Source organism: Callithrix jacchus, chromosome 18 (assembly GCF_049354715.1).
Source record: "Callithrix jacchus isolate 240 chromosome 18, calJac240_pri, whole genome shotgun sequence".
NCBI classification, from domain to species: Eukaryota; Metazoa; Chordata; class Mammalia; order Primates; family Cebidae; genus Callithrix; species Callithrix jacchus.
In genome coordinates, this window is record NC_133519.1 from 8,043,150 (window position 1) to 8,059,363 (window position 16,214).

Sequence of the window (16,214 nt, forward strand, 5' to 3'; positions counted from 1 at the left end):
ATGTAAGCACTTAAGGAGCACCTGCTATGTGCCAGGCTTTGTGCTGGATGCTAAGGATACAAAAACTACAAGACAAACATGGGTTTTGTCCTCATAGAGCTTATAATCTAATGTCAAAAAATATTAAAATCAGGCTTCACAAAACAGTATGGGAAGCACTTTGATGAGGGAAGTACAACGTAGCATAGGGTTATATAAAAAGAGCAATTTATCTGTATTTGGAGGGCAGAGAAGACCTTCCCCAGGGAGTAAATAGGATAACTGGGAGAGGGCTAGAGAGCAGTTCCTGTCAGAGGTCTCAACGGGAAGGAATATGGGTCTAAAGAACCACAGGAAGTTCCAGGGGGCTGAACACATGAGTTTGGTAGGCAGGGCTGGGTAGACTAGTTTGATACCAACCTAGTCTGTGCTGAGCTTCTGAGTTTACACTTGCTCAATCAACTAGTCCCTAGGAAGGCATAAAATCATTTTATTCATAAAGGTCCTAGCCAGTCTAAGAAGAAAAAAGTAGTTGTGTCAGTGTGTGTATATGTATAGAAGGTTCTATCTACTACACACCAGCTTCACCAGCTGTCATGTGGCTATGGTCTCTGCCAGTTTGAAACAAAGCTGACAAGAGAGGGATCCTGCAATCCCTTGGCTTTACACCGAGATGAAACCACTTTACGTGGATTAAGCAGGATGGCGGAGAAGTTAAGAAAACTCTGAAGGAAATACGGAGAAAAAATATTAGGCTTTCTACTGCTCCTCTAATTTTGGTCTCGACTCCTCACTCATGAAGTTTTTATTCTTTTAATTAATTTATTTTTATTTATTTTTTGAGACAGGGTCTCATTCTGTAGCCCAGGATGAAGCGCAGTGGTGCAGTCATGGCTCACTGCAGCCTCAACTTCCTAGGCTCAGGTGATCCTCCCCCCTCAGCCTCCCAGGGGCCTGGGACGACAGGCACCCCCCACCATGCCCAGCTAATTTTTATGTCTCTGTATATTTTTTGTTGAGACAGGGTTTCGCCATGTTGGCCAGGATGATGTTTTTTTTTTTTGAGATGGAGTTTCGCTCTTGTCACCCAGGCTGGAGTGCAATGGCGTGATCTCGGCTCACCGCAACTTCCGCCTCCTGGGTTCAGGCAATTCTCCTGCCTCAGCCTCCTGAGTAGCTGGGATTACAGGCACTCGCCACCATGCCCAGCTCATTTTTTGTATCTTTAGTAGAGACGGGGTTTCACCATTTTGACTCAGATGGTCTCGATCATTTGACCTCGTGATCCACCCGCCTCGGCCTCCCAAGGTGTTTTTTTTAAATACTTGCAATCAAGGATCTTCCATAAGAAGCAAATCTCACTTGGACTCCTTTTCTTTTTCTTTTTTTCTTTTTTTTTTGGAGTGCAGTGGCACGATACCAGCTGTGCAACCTCCGCCTCCCAGATTCAAGAGGTTCTCACGCCTCTCACCCTGGAGTAGCTGGGATTACAGGTACCCACCACCACGCCCAGCTAATTTTTGTATTTTCAGTGGAGACAGGGCTTCGCCAGGTTGGCCAGGCTGGTCTCGAACTCCTGGCCTCAGGTGATCTGCCCGCCTTGTCCTCCCAAAGTGCTGGAATTACAAGTGTGAGGCACTGTGCCTGGCCACTGACTCCTTTTCTGTTTGCGAACTTCTGTGGCTCATATAATAATTATCATAATGTAACTGGGTTTTGGGGTGCCGGGGAGGCAGAGCTCCCCCGAGAGAATATTGTAGTTTTTTGGTCTCTCGCCCTCTCAAGAATGAGAGGGGACCACGGCAGGTGCGCGGTAAGCTCGTAAAGTAAATACCAGACCCAAGAAGTGTTGCAGAAAAGTTATTTATTTAGGTTAAAAAAAGAAGAGAGAGAACTTCCACGAAGAGTGTGCAAGGGGACTCCAGAGGGGAAAACCAGGAGAGAGAAAGACAGCTTCCAGGAGAGTGGAAGGGAATCCAAACATGGAGTCCAAAGGGGTATGCAAGAAGGGGACTTTTAACCTGGGAGAAACCCCCACCTTCTCCTAGACCTCTGGCCAATGAAAGAAGGTCCTTAGAACTTCCGCTGGAGTGATTGACTTTTTGATTCTTCCCTCGCCCGCAAAAATTAAAACAGAGACCGTTAAATCTCCCGGAGGGAGAGAGATGGTGGGAGAGGTGGGGCATGGTCGTGGTGCTGGAAGTTCTTGCCCTTAAAACTACATTCCCTTGTGGACCCGGAAAGAGAACACATTTCTTCAATAATATTGTGGGAAAATATGTACTTCTATTTTTGTCTTACTTAAAGCACACTCTGTAACATGGATAACTTCCAACATCCAAGAGCATTTAAACATTTATTTCCACTGTTATGAGCTGTAATAAGTAGGTCTTATAAGAGTGGATCTTATCTTTAATCCCTGAAATAAGTTAACTGCCTAGTTAGACCTTTTATCCTAAAAGAGTTTCTATAAAACATTTCTCAAAAGAAAATATGTATTGACATTCTGTCTTTCTCCTCCAGATACTGTTTTTTGGATTTGGGTGGCTTTTCTTCATGCGCCAATTGTTTAAGGACTATGAGGTGAGAAGAAATATCATTTTGTTATACTTACACTGTATGAATTTAGATTGTTTTAAATTGGGGCAAGAAAAATGCCTCCATTAAAGAAACATTATGTTCATTTCCAAGATAGGAAGCTTTTGCCAAATAAGTACTATATAACTATTAGATTGGAGAATATAATTAGGCTTAATTGATTCAAAAGTGGGGGGAAAGGCAAGTCACATTTAGCGAGAAGCTAGGAGCAAGGAATATCATGCCTTAGTCATATCAGGATATTCACCAGAGCAAATAGGAGAGAATTCTATAGGAGAGAATTGAATTCATAATGTCTCACAGATGCTCCCTTTCATTTGTCTATCTGGCCCTGAATTGCCAGTCTTACGTTCTAAGTTAATACCAAAATCCTAAGGCTGGTCTTGTTCTTATCCTAAGCTTTGGATTCAGAAGATCACCACCCTAGACTGGACATTTCCTAATTATAATAAGATCAGTGGTTATCGTATACCTTTGGGTGTTATATTATTTCTCGGATGTTATATTTCTTGAATATTCTCCATTAAACTTTTCTGGGGAGTTTATTGTCTGAAAGAGCCCGGGATTCTGCAGATTTTCTTCTGCCCAGTACTTTAAGGACTTCCACGGAGGTTCCAGAACTGATCCAGGATCTGCAGAGTATTGAAGAACCCCTCTGAAGATTAACCCTTATATACAAGTGTCATTTTTTTTTTTTTTTTGGTCAGTGTGCATCAGGAATTCTAAGTGCTACTTCTGACCCTGTCACTTCATCTTCTTGTGCTCAAAATTCTCGATCCACAAGAGGATGCTGGTAATAGTGACTCAAGACTCAGAAGTGCCACCTACTTTGATCTTTTTCTTTAGCTCCAGGCAAATTGCTGTTGTGGCCGTATTTCTGATGACTTGAGAATTTCCTCAAAATAAGCTTTCTGACGTGGAACCAGAAGGAGGTTATCAGTTCAGTTTTTAAACAAGGAAATAACTTCTCGTCTCTATCTGGCTTTTAACAGGTGCGTCAGTACGTCGTACAGGTGATCTTCTCCGTGACGTTTGCATTTTCTTGCACCATGTTTGAGCTCATTATCTTTGAAATCTTGGGAGTGTTGAATAGCAGGTGAGTAAGAGTACTGAGTAACTCTAACTCCTCTTGAAGAGTTCTGTCTACATTCTTTATGGTGGAAAAGCTACCTGGATCTCCTAACTGAAAAAAAACCACTGTGTGAATAGTTTAGTCTCAGTAACTGCAATGATCACAGCAAATATGGGTCACAGCCGCCTAATAACTGATTTGACAAGGATTATGAGATACCAGGAAAAAAAGGTCTGACCATTAACTCTGAAGAACTCATTGGAGTGAGGCTATGAAGCCTCAGTCCCAGGCTTCACTCCTAGAAGCTTTATTTTTCCCATACTGCTCATGACTGAATTCCAGTAACCCCTTCACATTGTTTTGCTGATTGAAAAGCTCTACCTGAAAAGATCAAAATTCCTCAGAGCTGCTTAATGATCTCTCTGAAGACTGAACTCCAGTTCTTACTTAACTTAGTTACTTTCTTTAAGACACTTTTTAAAGGTAACACTTTACTCCCCTTCAAATAACAGACCTGTTAGTTTATTAGACAAATCTGTCCAGAGTATTTCTTGCTTGTGCTGCAAGCTTGAATATTTTTTAGGCCAGCATTTATATGTAGGGTTCATCAGCTATGCTATGCAGACCTTTGTTGTACTGTTTTATCACCACCTGGAAAATATTTTAAGAATAAAGTAGTCTTGCCCTGTAAAGTTAGGACTCAGCACCAAGGTAAGTTTGTTATAGACCCCTGACACTTGAGGCTTGTAGAGAGACTGTACTCTCAAATCCTTCTTTGATAATCAGAGTTGAAAACAAAATTTAAATTAAAAACTTACTATGCAGATGGTTAATCACAAAACAATAAAAGGTTAAGAGAGAGAGTAAGGCGGAAGACACAGTGGCTCACGCCTATAATCCAAGCACTTTGGAAGGCTGAGGCAGGAGGATCACTTGAGTGCAGGAGTTCAAGAGCAGCCTGGACACCACAGTGAGACCCTGTCTCTACAAAAAAATATAAAAATTGGCCTGGCGCAGTGGCTCAAGCCTGTAATCCCAGCACTTTGGGAGGCCGAGGCAGGTGGATCACGAGGTCAAGAGATCGAGACCATCCTGGTCAACATGGTGAAACGCCGTCTCTACTAAAAATACAAAAAATTAGCTGGGCATGGTGGCGCGTGCCTGTAATCCCAGCTACTCAGGAGGCTGAGGCAGGAGAATTGCCTGAACCCAGGAGGCGGAGGTTGTGGTGAGCCAAGATCGCGCCATTGCACTCCAGCCTGGGTAACGAGCGAAACTCCATCTCAAAAAAAAATTAAAATTAAAATTAAAAATGATCAGAGTATGGTAGTACACACCTGTAGTCCCAGCTACTTTAGAGGCTGAAGCAGAAGGATCCTTTGAGCCCCGAGTTTGAGGATCTTCATTGAGCTGTGATCACTGGACAAACTGACAGTGAGACCCTGTCTATTAAAAGGGTGGGGCAGGGGAATCAGGGTTGATAATAGTGGTCTCTTGATAACAATGAATAACATGTATTTTGGTAGAACAGAAATATGTTCTGATTCTTGTGCTTTTAAACTTGTTCTTTAATAATCCAAACTGTTTTTGGATAAGCTAGATATAGATCCTTTGACTGTAGAGAATAGACAAGTATTATTTTACATAATGGTTATTAAATTTTATTATCGCAGCCTGCATCTTTTACTACTGTTTAAGCAGAGGTTGGCAGACTTTCTTCTGTAAAAGGCCAGATAGTAAATATTTTAGGCTCTCTGGACCAGAAGGTTTCTATCACAGCTACTCAGCTCTGCTGTTGTAGAGCGAAAGCAGTCATAGGCAGCATATAAACAAATGAGCATGGCCGTGCTCCAATAAAACTTAATTTGTAAAAACAGGTGGCTGCCAGGCCACGGTTTGCCAACTACTTATCTAAATATTGATCCAGAGGATTCAGATACTCTAAAGCTATAGTTACTGTTTTTGGTAGATGATATCCCCCAACTTTTAACTCATATAGGTGGTTAATAACCCATATAGTAAGAAACATCAGTCATACTTTGGTGTATATTTCTTAAGTTTCTTAAATAGTTAAAGAGGATAAGAAGTAACATTGCTAAAATCTGGTTCTTTTTTGTGTGCTTAATAGAGGATTGGGTTTGTTCAGTGTGAGACATGTCTTCAGTTACACCTGTTTTTTCATGCTAATGTTTCACCCAATTATGGAACAGAAATGTGAGCCTTGATGATGTAGTGTAACTGTGCATTGACTGGATTCAGAATCGTTTTAAAAAAGAATCTTGGCCAAAATATTCCTTTGACTCACCTCTGAGCAGAGATTGTAGGAATTCCTATTCAAATACGTAATCTTGTTGGCATCCTTAATTCTTTTAAGAGAATATCACTTTACTCTCAGCTCAAAAGACTAGTTAAAGCATGTGGTTCACTTTTAATTGGCAGTCCATATGCCAATTAAAGTTGTACTTGTTATTTCAAACCCACTGCCTCCCAAAATCTTTCAGAAGCTTAGCTGAAATACTATGTAGGATTGCCTGGAGGATGTCCAGCTTGTTTCCTTCTCTAAATGCTCTAAAGTAGGTTAATCTAGAGGAGCAAAAAGCTGTCAATATATCTAGTCTAAATGATATTTACTCCCTGTAGGGTAGCTTTTACTGAAGGCTCTTTGTTTTCTGATGCCTGCCATCCGTACTAAGGAAGGAACAGTAAGAAATACCTTTGTGAGCTGGGTGCAGTGGCTCATACCAGTAATCCCAATACTTTGGGAGGCCAAGGTGGGCAGATCACGAGGTCAGAAGTTCAAGACTGGCTGGGCATGGTGGCTCATGCCTGTAATCCCAGCACTTTGGGAGGCCAAGGTGGGCAGATTACCTGAGGTCGGGAGTTCAAGACCAGCCTGACCAACATGGTGAAACCCTGTCTTAAAAAAACAACAACAAAGAAATAGCCTTCTGAAACTCATTGATATTTGTTGTGAACTGAACGCGAGCCTGGGAATCTCGTCAAGCGAGAGGGTCCCAAACCTGGAAGAGAGTGTGCACGGAAAAAAAAGGAGACAGAGAGTGGGGTCTGGAGGACTGATTAGGCTATGCCCAAACAGCAATTTTATTTGTGCAGTAGGTTCCATTATATACTTTTCTACTTAATGTTAAGTCAAATCAAAGCATTTCTTAAATAACAAAAGAAACAAAAAACAATTCTGGGGAACTAGTAAAAGGAACAGATACTGATTTAAAAGGTCAAGGGGGAAGTAGGTGATGCTGATTATCAATATTATCAGAACAACCAGTAACTTGGATAACAATCTTCAATTATCTAGAAGTCACAAGCTCAGCAGTAAATCATGCATCTGCAAAAGACAAGGACCGCAGGGGAGGTCACCAGGCTGAAACAATGCCTGGTAAACAAAGTCATAGAACTGGTTAAGATTAGAAGCCAGAAAGGGGAACACAATACCCAGTTGAATCACTTCAAGGTTCACCCAGCCGTTATCTCATCAACCAAGAAGGCTGAAAATAGTGTTCTGTTTAGTCATTCTTCTCCCAATTTTTCCTCCCCATAGCTCAACACCCTCCAGCCAGGGAAAGTATGTAAGGAATCAAGCTCACCTAATGGCAGAGGCCAAGTTGTTAGCCTCTCGCAGGGGCGATCACCACAGATATTTCTCTGGAAAGGATGTTGTTGATGCCACTGTTAATTACCTTTGCATTTTCTTTTTATGAAATCTTTGAAGAAATGTTATTGTAATCTTGCTAATAATTCAGTAACAATAAATTGATAATAATTCTTCCTTTGAGCGATTAATTTATTTTATTACAGACACTATGATTTTATCTAACGGATCAAAGTTTTTATTTCACATTGACCATTAGAAAACTTATAGCTCAGTTTATGACCTACCCATAGCAAGTTTCTAGAATTCTGTTTTATATTAGCCATCAGGTTTGGCCAAATATTTTACTATCTGTTACCAATTGTTTCTTTCTCTCATCTTTTCTTATAGTTCTTTTCATCATCCTGTATTTTATTTGTCTTTATAAGCCATTTAACCACTTTTGCCTTTTTTGAAACAAGGCCTAAATAAGTTTAAATCAGTAAATACAAAGGACACCATCAAGAAAGTGAACAAACATTTTAAGAACAAGAGAAAATTTTTACAAATTACCTATCTGATAATGGACTGGGACTCTTATCTAGAATATATAAAGAATCCTTACAGTTCAATAATATAATACAATTAAAAAATGACTTAAAAATCTGAGTAGGCATTTCTCCAAAGATGATATACAAACAGTGAGTAAGCACATATGAATAGATGCCCAGTACCATTAGCCATCAAGGAAATGCAAATCAAAACCACAGTGAGATTACCACTTTACACCCATTAAGATGGCTATAACCAAAAAAACAGACAATTGCAAGTGTTGACAAGGCTGAGGAGAAAGTGGAACTCTCATACACTGCTGAGGAAAATGTAAAATGATGTGGCCACGTTGGGAAACAGTAGGAGTGCCTCAAAAGATTAAATACAGATTTATCACCTGACCCAACAATTCCACTCCATTTCTACCTAAAGAGAAAGGAAAACATACATCCACACCAAAATGTATACACATACATTCATAGCATCTCTATTTATAATAGCTAAAAACAGCCCAAATGTCTTCACCTAATGAATACATAAGCAAAATATAATATAGCCAAAAGTAATGGGATGAATATTTTTCAACCATCAAAGGAATTGTTGGTAGATACTATAACACGGATGAACCTTGCAAACATTATGGTAAGTAAAAGAAGCCAGTCACAAAAGATCACATATTGGTGGCTTCCTAGAAACAGAAAGCATATTGCTGCTTTCCTAGAGCCGAAGAGGTTGGGGAGAAGCAGGGAGTGACTCCTAATGGCGACAGGGTTTCTTTATGGAGTAATGAAAATGTTCTAAAATTGACTGAGGTGATGATTTCACAACTCTGAGTATACAAAATCCATTGTATATGGAAACTTTAAATGGGTAAATTATATCTCATTAAAACTTATTTAAAAAGTGCTAAAAGTTTTAATAAAATACATCTTATAAAATGTAATAAAAGTAATTCATGCAAATCAGGTGTTTATATCAAGAGTACAAAAGAAATAATTTTGAGTCTTAATAGCATGTATTACTGTTAGCATTTATTTTCCTTAAATTCTTACATTGGACACTAAGATTGGCATCAATATGGTGACCTCCTGGGAATGGCAGACCACCAGGTTGCCTAAGGCGGAGTGAACTGGCCCAGGTTGGAAACAGAGCAGGTCAAAACTCCTGTGCTGATCAGTAGTGGGAAGAGCCACTGCACTCCAGCCTGGGCACCAGAGCGAGACCTCGTCTCTATAAAAAAAAAGAAAAAAAAAAAAAACAAAATTCTTACATTGGAATAAGATTCCTACTGGTGAGTAAAACAATTGTCATTCTACCAGCAATGGCGTATGTTGATATATGTTAATGGTATATGTTGCCTATGAATATATCAAAAGCATAAACATTTTAATATATGAAATTCTTGGGTTAAAATGGTAGTCATATATGCCTTTCAAAAATTTGTATTTTTTAATCTCTACGAATGAGTAGATTATGAGAGCCTGGTAGCTTTATTAGATAGGATATGTTCAATATTGAGTCCAAAGAGCGAAAGACCCTTTGGAATACTGAAGAGAAAGTTGCTGCCCTCTCTCCCTCCCAGTGACAGTCTTTGACATTCATTTCAGCTCTCGTTATTTTCACTGGAAAATGAACCTGTGTGTAATTCTGCTGATCCTGGTTTTCATGGTGCCTTTTTACATTGGCTATTTTATTGTGAGCAACATCCAGCTGCGTAAGTATTTCACCCTCTCAGTCAGCACAGAGACTGAGATGAGTATTTGAGAGAACTGAAATTGTGGATTGTTTCCTTTCTCCATTAACTTCCAGTGGTTACTGCTATTTGAGGACACCTCACACACAGTATCTTAAAAATGAATATAAAATAAATATTGAATGAATGGCACAAAGTAAATATTGAGTGAATGGTTAGGTTATTTTTTCTGCCACAGCTTTATTTTTCTACTTAATAATGTCTCCTTTAATTCATCCCACATGTTAAACTCAGCTAAATTTTTCTTACAGTGGTAAGGATGCTTTCCCTAAAAATTATACTGTTCATCACTCATGTGCCAAGTGAATTAGCAGCCAAATATTAATTAGCATTATCTTATATTTTTAAATAGAGCAAGCTGTTTAACCTATATCTATTTTTCCTAACAGTTTTGTCTCCTCTGTCTCAGTGCATAAACAACGACTGCTTTTTTCCTGTCTCTTATGGCTGACCTTTATGTATTTCTTCTGGAAACTAGGAGATCCCTTTCCCATTCTCAGCCCAAAACATGGTGAGTATATATGAGAGGGCAGAGATGGGGGGAAGAAGTTTTGTTTAATTTTCTAATGTGAAAAAATTAAATTTCTTGGGGAAAAAATAATAAACTCACAGGTTCTTGGGATTTGGAAAAAAAAATTCCGATTTTGAAGAGGATAGCAAGGTATTTCTCTGAAAAATGTCTGATTTTGAGTCACATTTTCTTCTTCATTAAGAGATAATGCTGGTTTTGGAACTCACTTCTGTTATTCTAGAGTAGAAATTTTTGACCTTCATTTACTGAATATACTTCAAGGGTAAAAGGAAAGAACAGTGTCTAACTCATAGTGTATATGGAACTGCAGCAGTATATTTGTATGTGTATTTGGAGGTCAGGTATCAATAAACTTTTGTCAGATTTCCAAAGAAATCTGTGTGGCCACTGTTTAAGTGATGATAAAGATTGCCTTTAGGGAAGCATATGTATTTGGGGAGAGGTGACATAAAATGCTCACAATTAGTAGATAAAGAAAAGCTTTCCAAGAATCAGTGTTTCCCTTCTAACAAAAAAAGTTCATTTTAAAACAAGAAATTGGGCAGAGCCCTAATGTTTAAGCTAAAAACAATGAACAGAAGTACCTCAGCTAGCAAGTCCCAGAACGATTTCAGAAGCATGTATGACTCTGTCCACGAGGACTAGAGAGCCCGGCTGTAATACATCTACTCAAGCTTTCATACTGGAACTGTTTTAATATACATCTCTTTATTCACCATCCTGCCATAGCCATTATCAGGGTTCTTATTGCAGAAAACAGAATCTACTGTAACTAATTTAAAGCAGAAAATGATAAATTATACAGTATCAGGCAATTTAGAGACTTTCCAGGAAAGCAGGGATGCAAAGCTTAAATGCTATATAGTAAAGAGAAATACGCAACTATGCCACAGTACAAACCGGAAAACCTCACTGAAGTCATCACTTGCCGCTCAAGGTCTGTGACATCAGGGGCCTCTGTCCTAGCTGTTTGAGTTCCTAAGTGCTGTCACCACCCCTGCATTGTTCACTGCTGCATTTGAGGCCTCCCGTAGGCCTGGTTCTCTGGTGAAATCTAGGTAACATTTAGAACCCTATCTTCAAGGAAGTCTAAGAAAGAACATCTGGCTTTCTAGACTCTGCAGTACCAAAAGAAATGCTAGAATAGGATTGGAATTGATGTTGACTGAGCCAGTGTCTATTAGAGAATCTGCCATCCCTCCCACACACCCTTCCCTTTATATTCATTGCCTATTACAGGAATTTCAGGAGAGAAGGGTTGTGAGACGCTCCAGCGGTGGGGTCAGAGATGTGCAGTTTTGAAAAGCATATGCAGTACCATAAATAGTTGTATATTTTCAAATAAGAATAACTGTCTCAAAAATTTCAAATAATGTTAAAGGCCGGAAAACTTAACACCAGCCTACCAAAAACATTGAGACTCTTAGGGTTGAAACTCTTTCACGACCTTTCATGACCTGGCTACTGCTCTCCATACATGTTCCGACTCCAGTCCTGTGAAATCATTTCAAGTTTCTCTTTTTTTCTTTTTCTTTGTGGATAGAGTTTCACTGTCACCCAGGCTGGAGTGCAGTGGCACGATCTCAGCTAACTGCACCCTCCAAAGCTGTCTTCCAGGCTCAAGTGATCCTCCCACCTCAGCCTCCTGGGTAACTGGGGCTACAGGCACATGCTACCACACCTGGCTAATTTTTTATTTTTTCATAGAGATGGCGTTTTCTCCATGTTGCTCAGGATGGTCTCAAACTCCTGAGCTCAAGGGATCGACCCATCTCGGCCTCCCAAAGTGCTGGGATTACAAGTGTGAGCCACCGTACCCGGCCTCAGTTTCTAGAGCTGTTTTATCAGACTGGACAATCCTTCATCCCCAGTCTACCTAGAAAATGTCTACTTATTCTTTCTAGATTCAACTCTCGTCAATTCCTCTAAGAAGATTTTCCTGGCCATCATTAGGAGATATTAATTGCTCCCACCTCAGGGTATTTATATCATCTATAAAACTTATAATTTAATGTTTTCTTTTCCAACTTCCTGATCAACACAGGAGCTGCCTGAGTTCAGAAAACTACATGTTATTTGTCTTTGTATCCCCAGTGCCCATTGTGGAACCTAACATACTACAGGTGTTTAATACATGTTCTTTGAATCAGTGAATGGAAAAAATGGAGTCTCTCCAAAGTGATAGATGAGTTTAATAATTTAACACTCCAGATAGGAATTTAGGAAATGCTAATGTGATCAGCATGCCTATGCCAGTGGTCGAAAAAGACTTGGACTAAAGAGCCCTGCTAGTGTAGTCCTCATATAAACCTATTTCAAATAAACCCACAGACAGGCAGATTTATTTGTGATGGTAGAAGTCAGAGAGAAAAGTTACAAAAGGCCCCTAGGGAGGGCTGCTGACAGGGCAAACACAGGGTCACATGCAGTACAGAGACCTGACTCTGACACCTTTCTCCAGCTTTCTCCTATGTGCATTCAGCTCACATGACCAGTGCGGCCAGGCCATGCCAGAGGGAAGATGAAGGCCGTAGTATCTATTGTCCTTTCATCAACCCCTTTTTCTAAATTCTATTGGATTATCCTGAAAAGGACACTGAGGGAGAAAGCTAGGGAGATAATTTGTTTTATTCTTTCCATAGTACTCCAATAGTCATTACAGTTTTATGCTTGAATATTCAGGTATCTTAATTTATTTAACCCTCTAAGAGAAGTAAGGAGTTAGAAAAGTTTAGCTGGTAGCTGAGAAGTAGCCAACCTTACACTACCTTCTCAGAGCTTTCCCAGGACTGTCCCAGCAACCAGTGTGGTTATTTATTGCTCTGGAGACTAAAAAAAAAATGGGCTGGGCACACTGGCTCACATCTGTAATCTCAGCATTTTGGGAGGCCAAGACAGGGAGATCACTTGAGGCCAGGAGTTAGAGACCAGCCTGGGTAACATGGCAAGACCCCATCTCTACTAAAAATACTGAAATTAGCCAGATACGGTGGCGTATGCCTGTAATCCCAGCTACTCAGGAGGCTGAAACACAAGAATTGCTTGAACCCAGGAGGCTGAGGTTGCAGTGAGACAAGATCATGCCACTGCCCTCCAGTCCCCAGACAGAACAAGACTCTGTCTCAGGAAAAAAAAAAAAAGGCCGGACGCGGTGGCTCGAGCCTATAATCCCAGCACTCTGGGAGGACAAGTTGGGCAGATCACGAGATCAAGAGATCGAGACCATGGTGAAACCCCTTCTCTACCAAAAAGTACAAAAATTAGCTGGGCGTAGTGGTTCGCGCCTGTGGTCCCAGCTACTCGGGAGGCTGAGTCAGGAGAATTGTTTGAACCTGGAAAATGGAGGTTGCAGTAAGCCAAGATCATGCCACTGCACTCTAGCCTGGCCCCTGGCAACAGAGCAAGGCTGTGTCTCAAAAAAAAAAAAAAAAAAAATTCTTACTTATAATTTTAAAAAATCTATAAAAGTACTTCTCGTGCAGTCCCTGACCCTTGGAATGTCCTTAGTGGGAAAGAGTAAGAGATTACAAAAGACTGTAAGGAATCGAATCTGTGTGAGCAGCTGTCAAAGGTGAGATGGTCTTCTGCCAGTCTCCTTATTCATCTGACTTTCCATGTGTTAACTGGTAAATGAAGATAATGATGACTGACTCTTCATAGAAATGCTGAGATTAAGTAAATAGCATCTACAACCAGAAAAAGATGTGTAAAAAAAGGACAAAGACCACCACCATGTTAAAAGGAATAAAGGTAGAGGGCGAATCTTTTTCAGTTTTTCGTATTTAATAACCCATATTAGTCCCTTGGATTTTTCTATGTTCCTGAGTGATACTATATTCAACAAACATTTGTTGAACACCTTCCATGTGCCAGGCAGTAAGGAAAACAAAGATCAGTAAGACATGATTTCTTCTTGTAAAAGGGTTGCAAATTCAAGAGATACATGGAAAGTAGAATCAACGGAATTTAGGTGAGGATTTGTTCGTTCACGTAGCATTACACAGATATTTATTGAGCATCTACTTTATGTTTAGCACTGGAAACAAATCACAAACAAAACAAACTTGGTTTCTGCCCTCTTGAAATTTATAGTCTTGTGGGTGGAACTAGACGAAAAAGAGTTAAATATGTAAATAAAGAATTGCCAGTTGTGATCATTGTCCTCAAAGAGCAAACAGGTTGCTGTGATAGAGAAAAATGCAGAAAAATTAGTGCAAGAAGTTAGATCCATTCTTTCTGACACGGTGATATTTAAGCTGAGATTTAAAGGACAAGACCAAAGGAAGACCCAGTAAGAAGGCACAAAAGACATCACGTAGGCCGGGCGCGATGGCTCACGCCTGTAATCCCAGCACTTTGGGAGGCCAAGGCGGGCAAATCACGAGGTCAAGAGATCGAGACCATCCTGACCAACATGGTGAAACCCCATCTCTACTAAACATACAAACAATTAGTTGGGTGTGGTGGTGCAGGCCTGTAGTCCCAGCTACTCGGGAGGCTGAGACAGGAGGATTGCTTGAACCCAGGAGGCGGAGTTTGCAGTGAGCTGAGATCGCGCCATTGCACTCCAGCCTGGCTCCTGGCGACAGAGCGAGACTGTCTCAAAAAAAACAAAGACATCATGTAAAGCCCTGGGGTAGAAAGACCTTGGTGTATTTAAGGAAAGGCAAGAGATAGAACGGGGAGTAATTGTATAGATTTTATTGTTACGGTGACTCAATAGTTGATTATGTCATTCTAAGACAGGTGAGGGGAAAGATAATTTTAATTTGGTATATGCTGAATTTAAGTTACCTATGCATATCCAGGTGATGTTAAATAAGCAATCGGATGTACAAATCAGGAGCTTAGGGAAAAGGTAGAAATGTATCAGTCCTCATAGAGACGACTCCAGGAATCTAAACAACTAGAAATCATCAGCTAAATGCCATCAGTAATGCTGAGGAAATTGGTGAGATTACCCAAGCAAAAAATGTGTATACTGAAATGAAAGAGAACTCTGGTCCATACAGAGCAAGAAGTGACCGAGAAAAAGCAATTAGAGAAGTGAAAGGGAAAACCTAGAGAAATGGTGTTGTGGAAGCCAAGAAGATACAATAATTTTTTTTTTTTTTTTTTTTTTTTTTTGAGACGGAGTTTCGCTCTTGTTACCCAGGCTGGAGTGCAATGGCGTGATCTCAGCTCACCACAACCTCCGCCTCCTGGGTTCAGGCAAGTCTCCTGCCTCAGCCTCCTGAGTAGCTGGGATTACAGGCGCGCGCCACCATGCCCAGCTAATTTTTTGTGTTTTTAGTAGAGACGGGGTTTCACCATGTTGACCAGGATGGTCTCGATCTCTTGACCTCGTGATCCACCCGCCTCGGCTTCCCAAAGTGCTGGGATTACAGGCTTGAGCCACCGCGCCCGGCCGATAAAATAATTTTAAACAAAAATGATCCAATGTCATGCAAGAGCCAGTAAAACAAGGCTTGGAAAATGGTGAATTTTGCGACCAGTAGAAAATTCATGACCATAGTGTAGAGTGAAGGTAGTTTGTAGTGGAGTGAAGGTAATTTATATCTAATAGCTGATGTTTTTTATAGTAAGGGCATTGGCAAGAGAAGGACACAGGTAGGAAAAATAAAGAGTAACTGCTGAGGAAGATGGGAAGAGATGGCTGACCAAAGGCAAGATAAGGATTAGTCAGTAGTGTGAGAGCTCTCTTAGGACTGAAGAGCATAAATCTGTAATGGCTCCAAAATCAGTGTGAATTCTAGCAATTTTCAGAAGCAAGACATGGGCACAGGGAAGGCAGAGTGTTAAACTGATCCAGAGTTGGGAGTTTGTAGGATTAGCGTTTCAGAAGGAAGATAGTAGGAGATTGAGGGTCCTGGTGAGAGAATTTGAAGCCAGCAAGCCTGGAGTCCAGGCTGGGTGAAGAATGGGGAAGCAGAAGACCAGAGGTCGCACTGACCTCTAGAACGAGTGTAGCGCAAATAAAGGAGAAAGGGAACTTGAAGGCTAGGAAGGGCGGCAGGGGTCAGAAAAGGAATGTTGGAATTTTCAGTTTTGAGGCTGACAGAATTCCTGAATTATAACTCTGGCATTTGACCATAGGAGTGAATGGCTGAAGTGAATTCTATTCCAGAAATCCAATTAA

The 16,214-nt window shown here is 40.5% G+C and overlaps 1 protein-coding gene across 7 annotated transcripts in view; it reads left to right on the plus strand.

The window, feature by feature from the left end:
* The window catches only part of GPR89A (G protein-coupled receptor 89A), a 64,219-nt gene that overhangs the window by 7,236 nt on the left and 40,769 nt on the right, over positions 1–16,214 (plus strand). For 2 of the 7 annotated variants that reach the window (XM_002759822.7, XM_035280098.3), the window contains exons 2-5: positions 2,503–2,562; positions 3,570–3,673; positions 9,398–9,504; positions 9,953–10,054. In XM_002759822.7, the coding sequence (XP_002759868.1) occupies positions 2,503–2,562; positions 3,570–3,673; positions 9,398–9,504; positions 9,953–10,054 (373 nt within the window). Of the gene's footprint in view, positions 1–2,502; positions 2,563–3,569; positions 3,674–9,397; positions 9,505–9,932; positions 10,055–16,214 lie in introns of all 7 variants that reach the window. The other 5 variants (XM_035280101.3, XM_035280099.3, XM_035280102.3 and 2 more) reach the window with 3 other exon arrangements.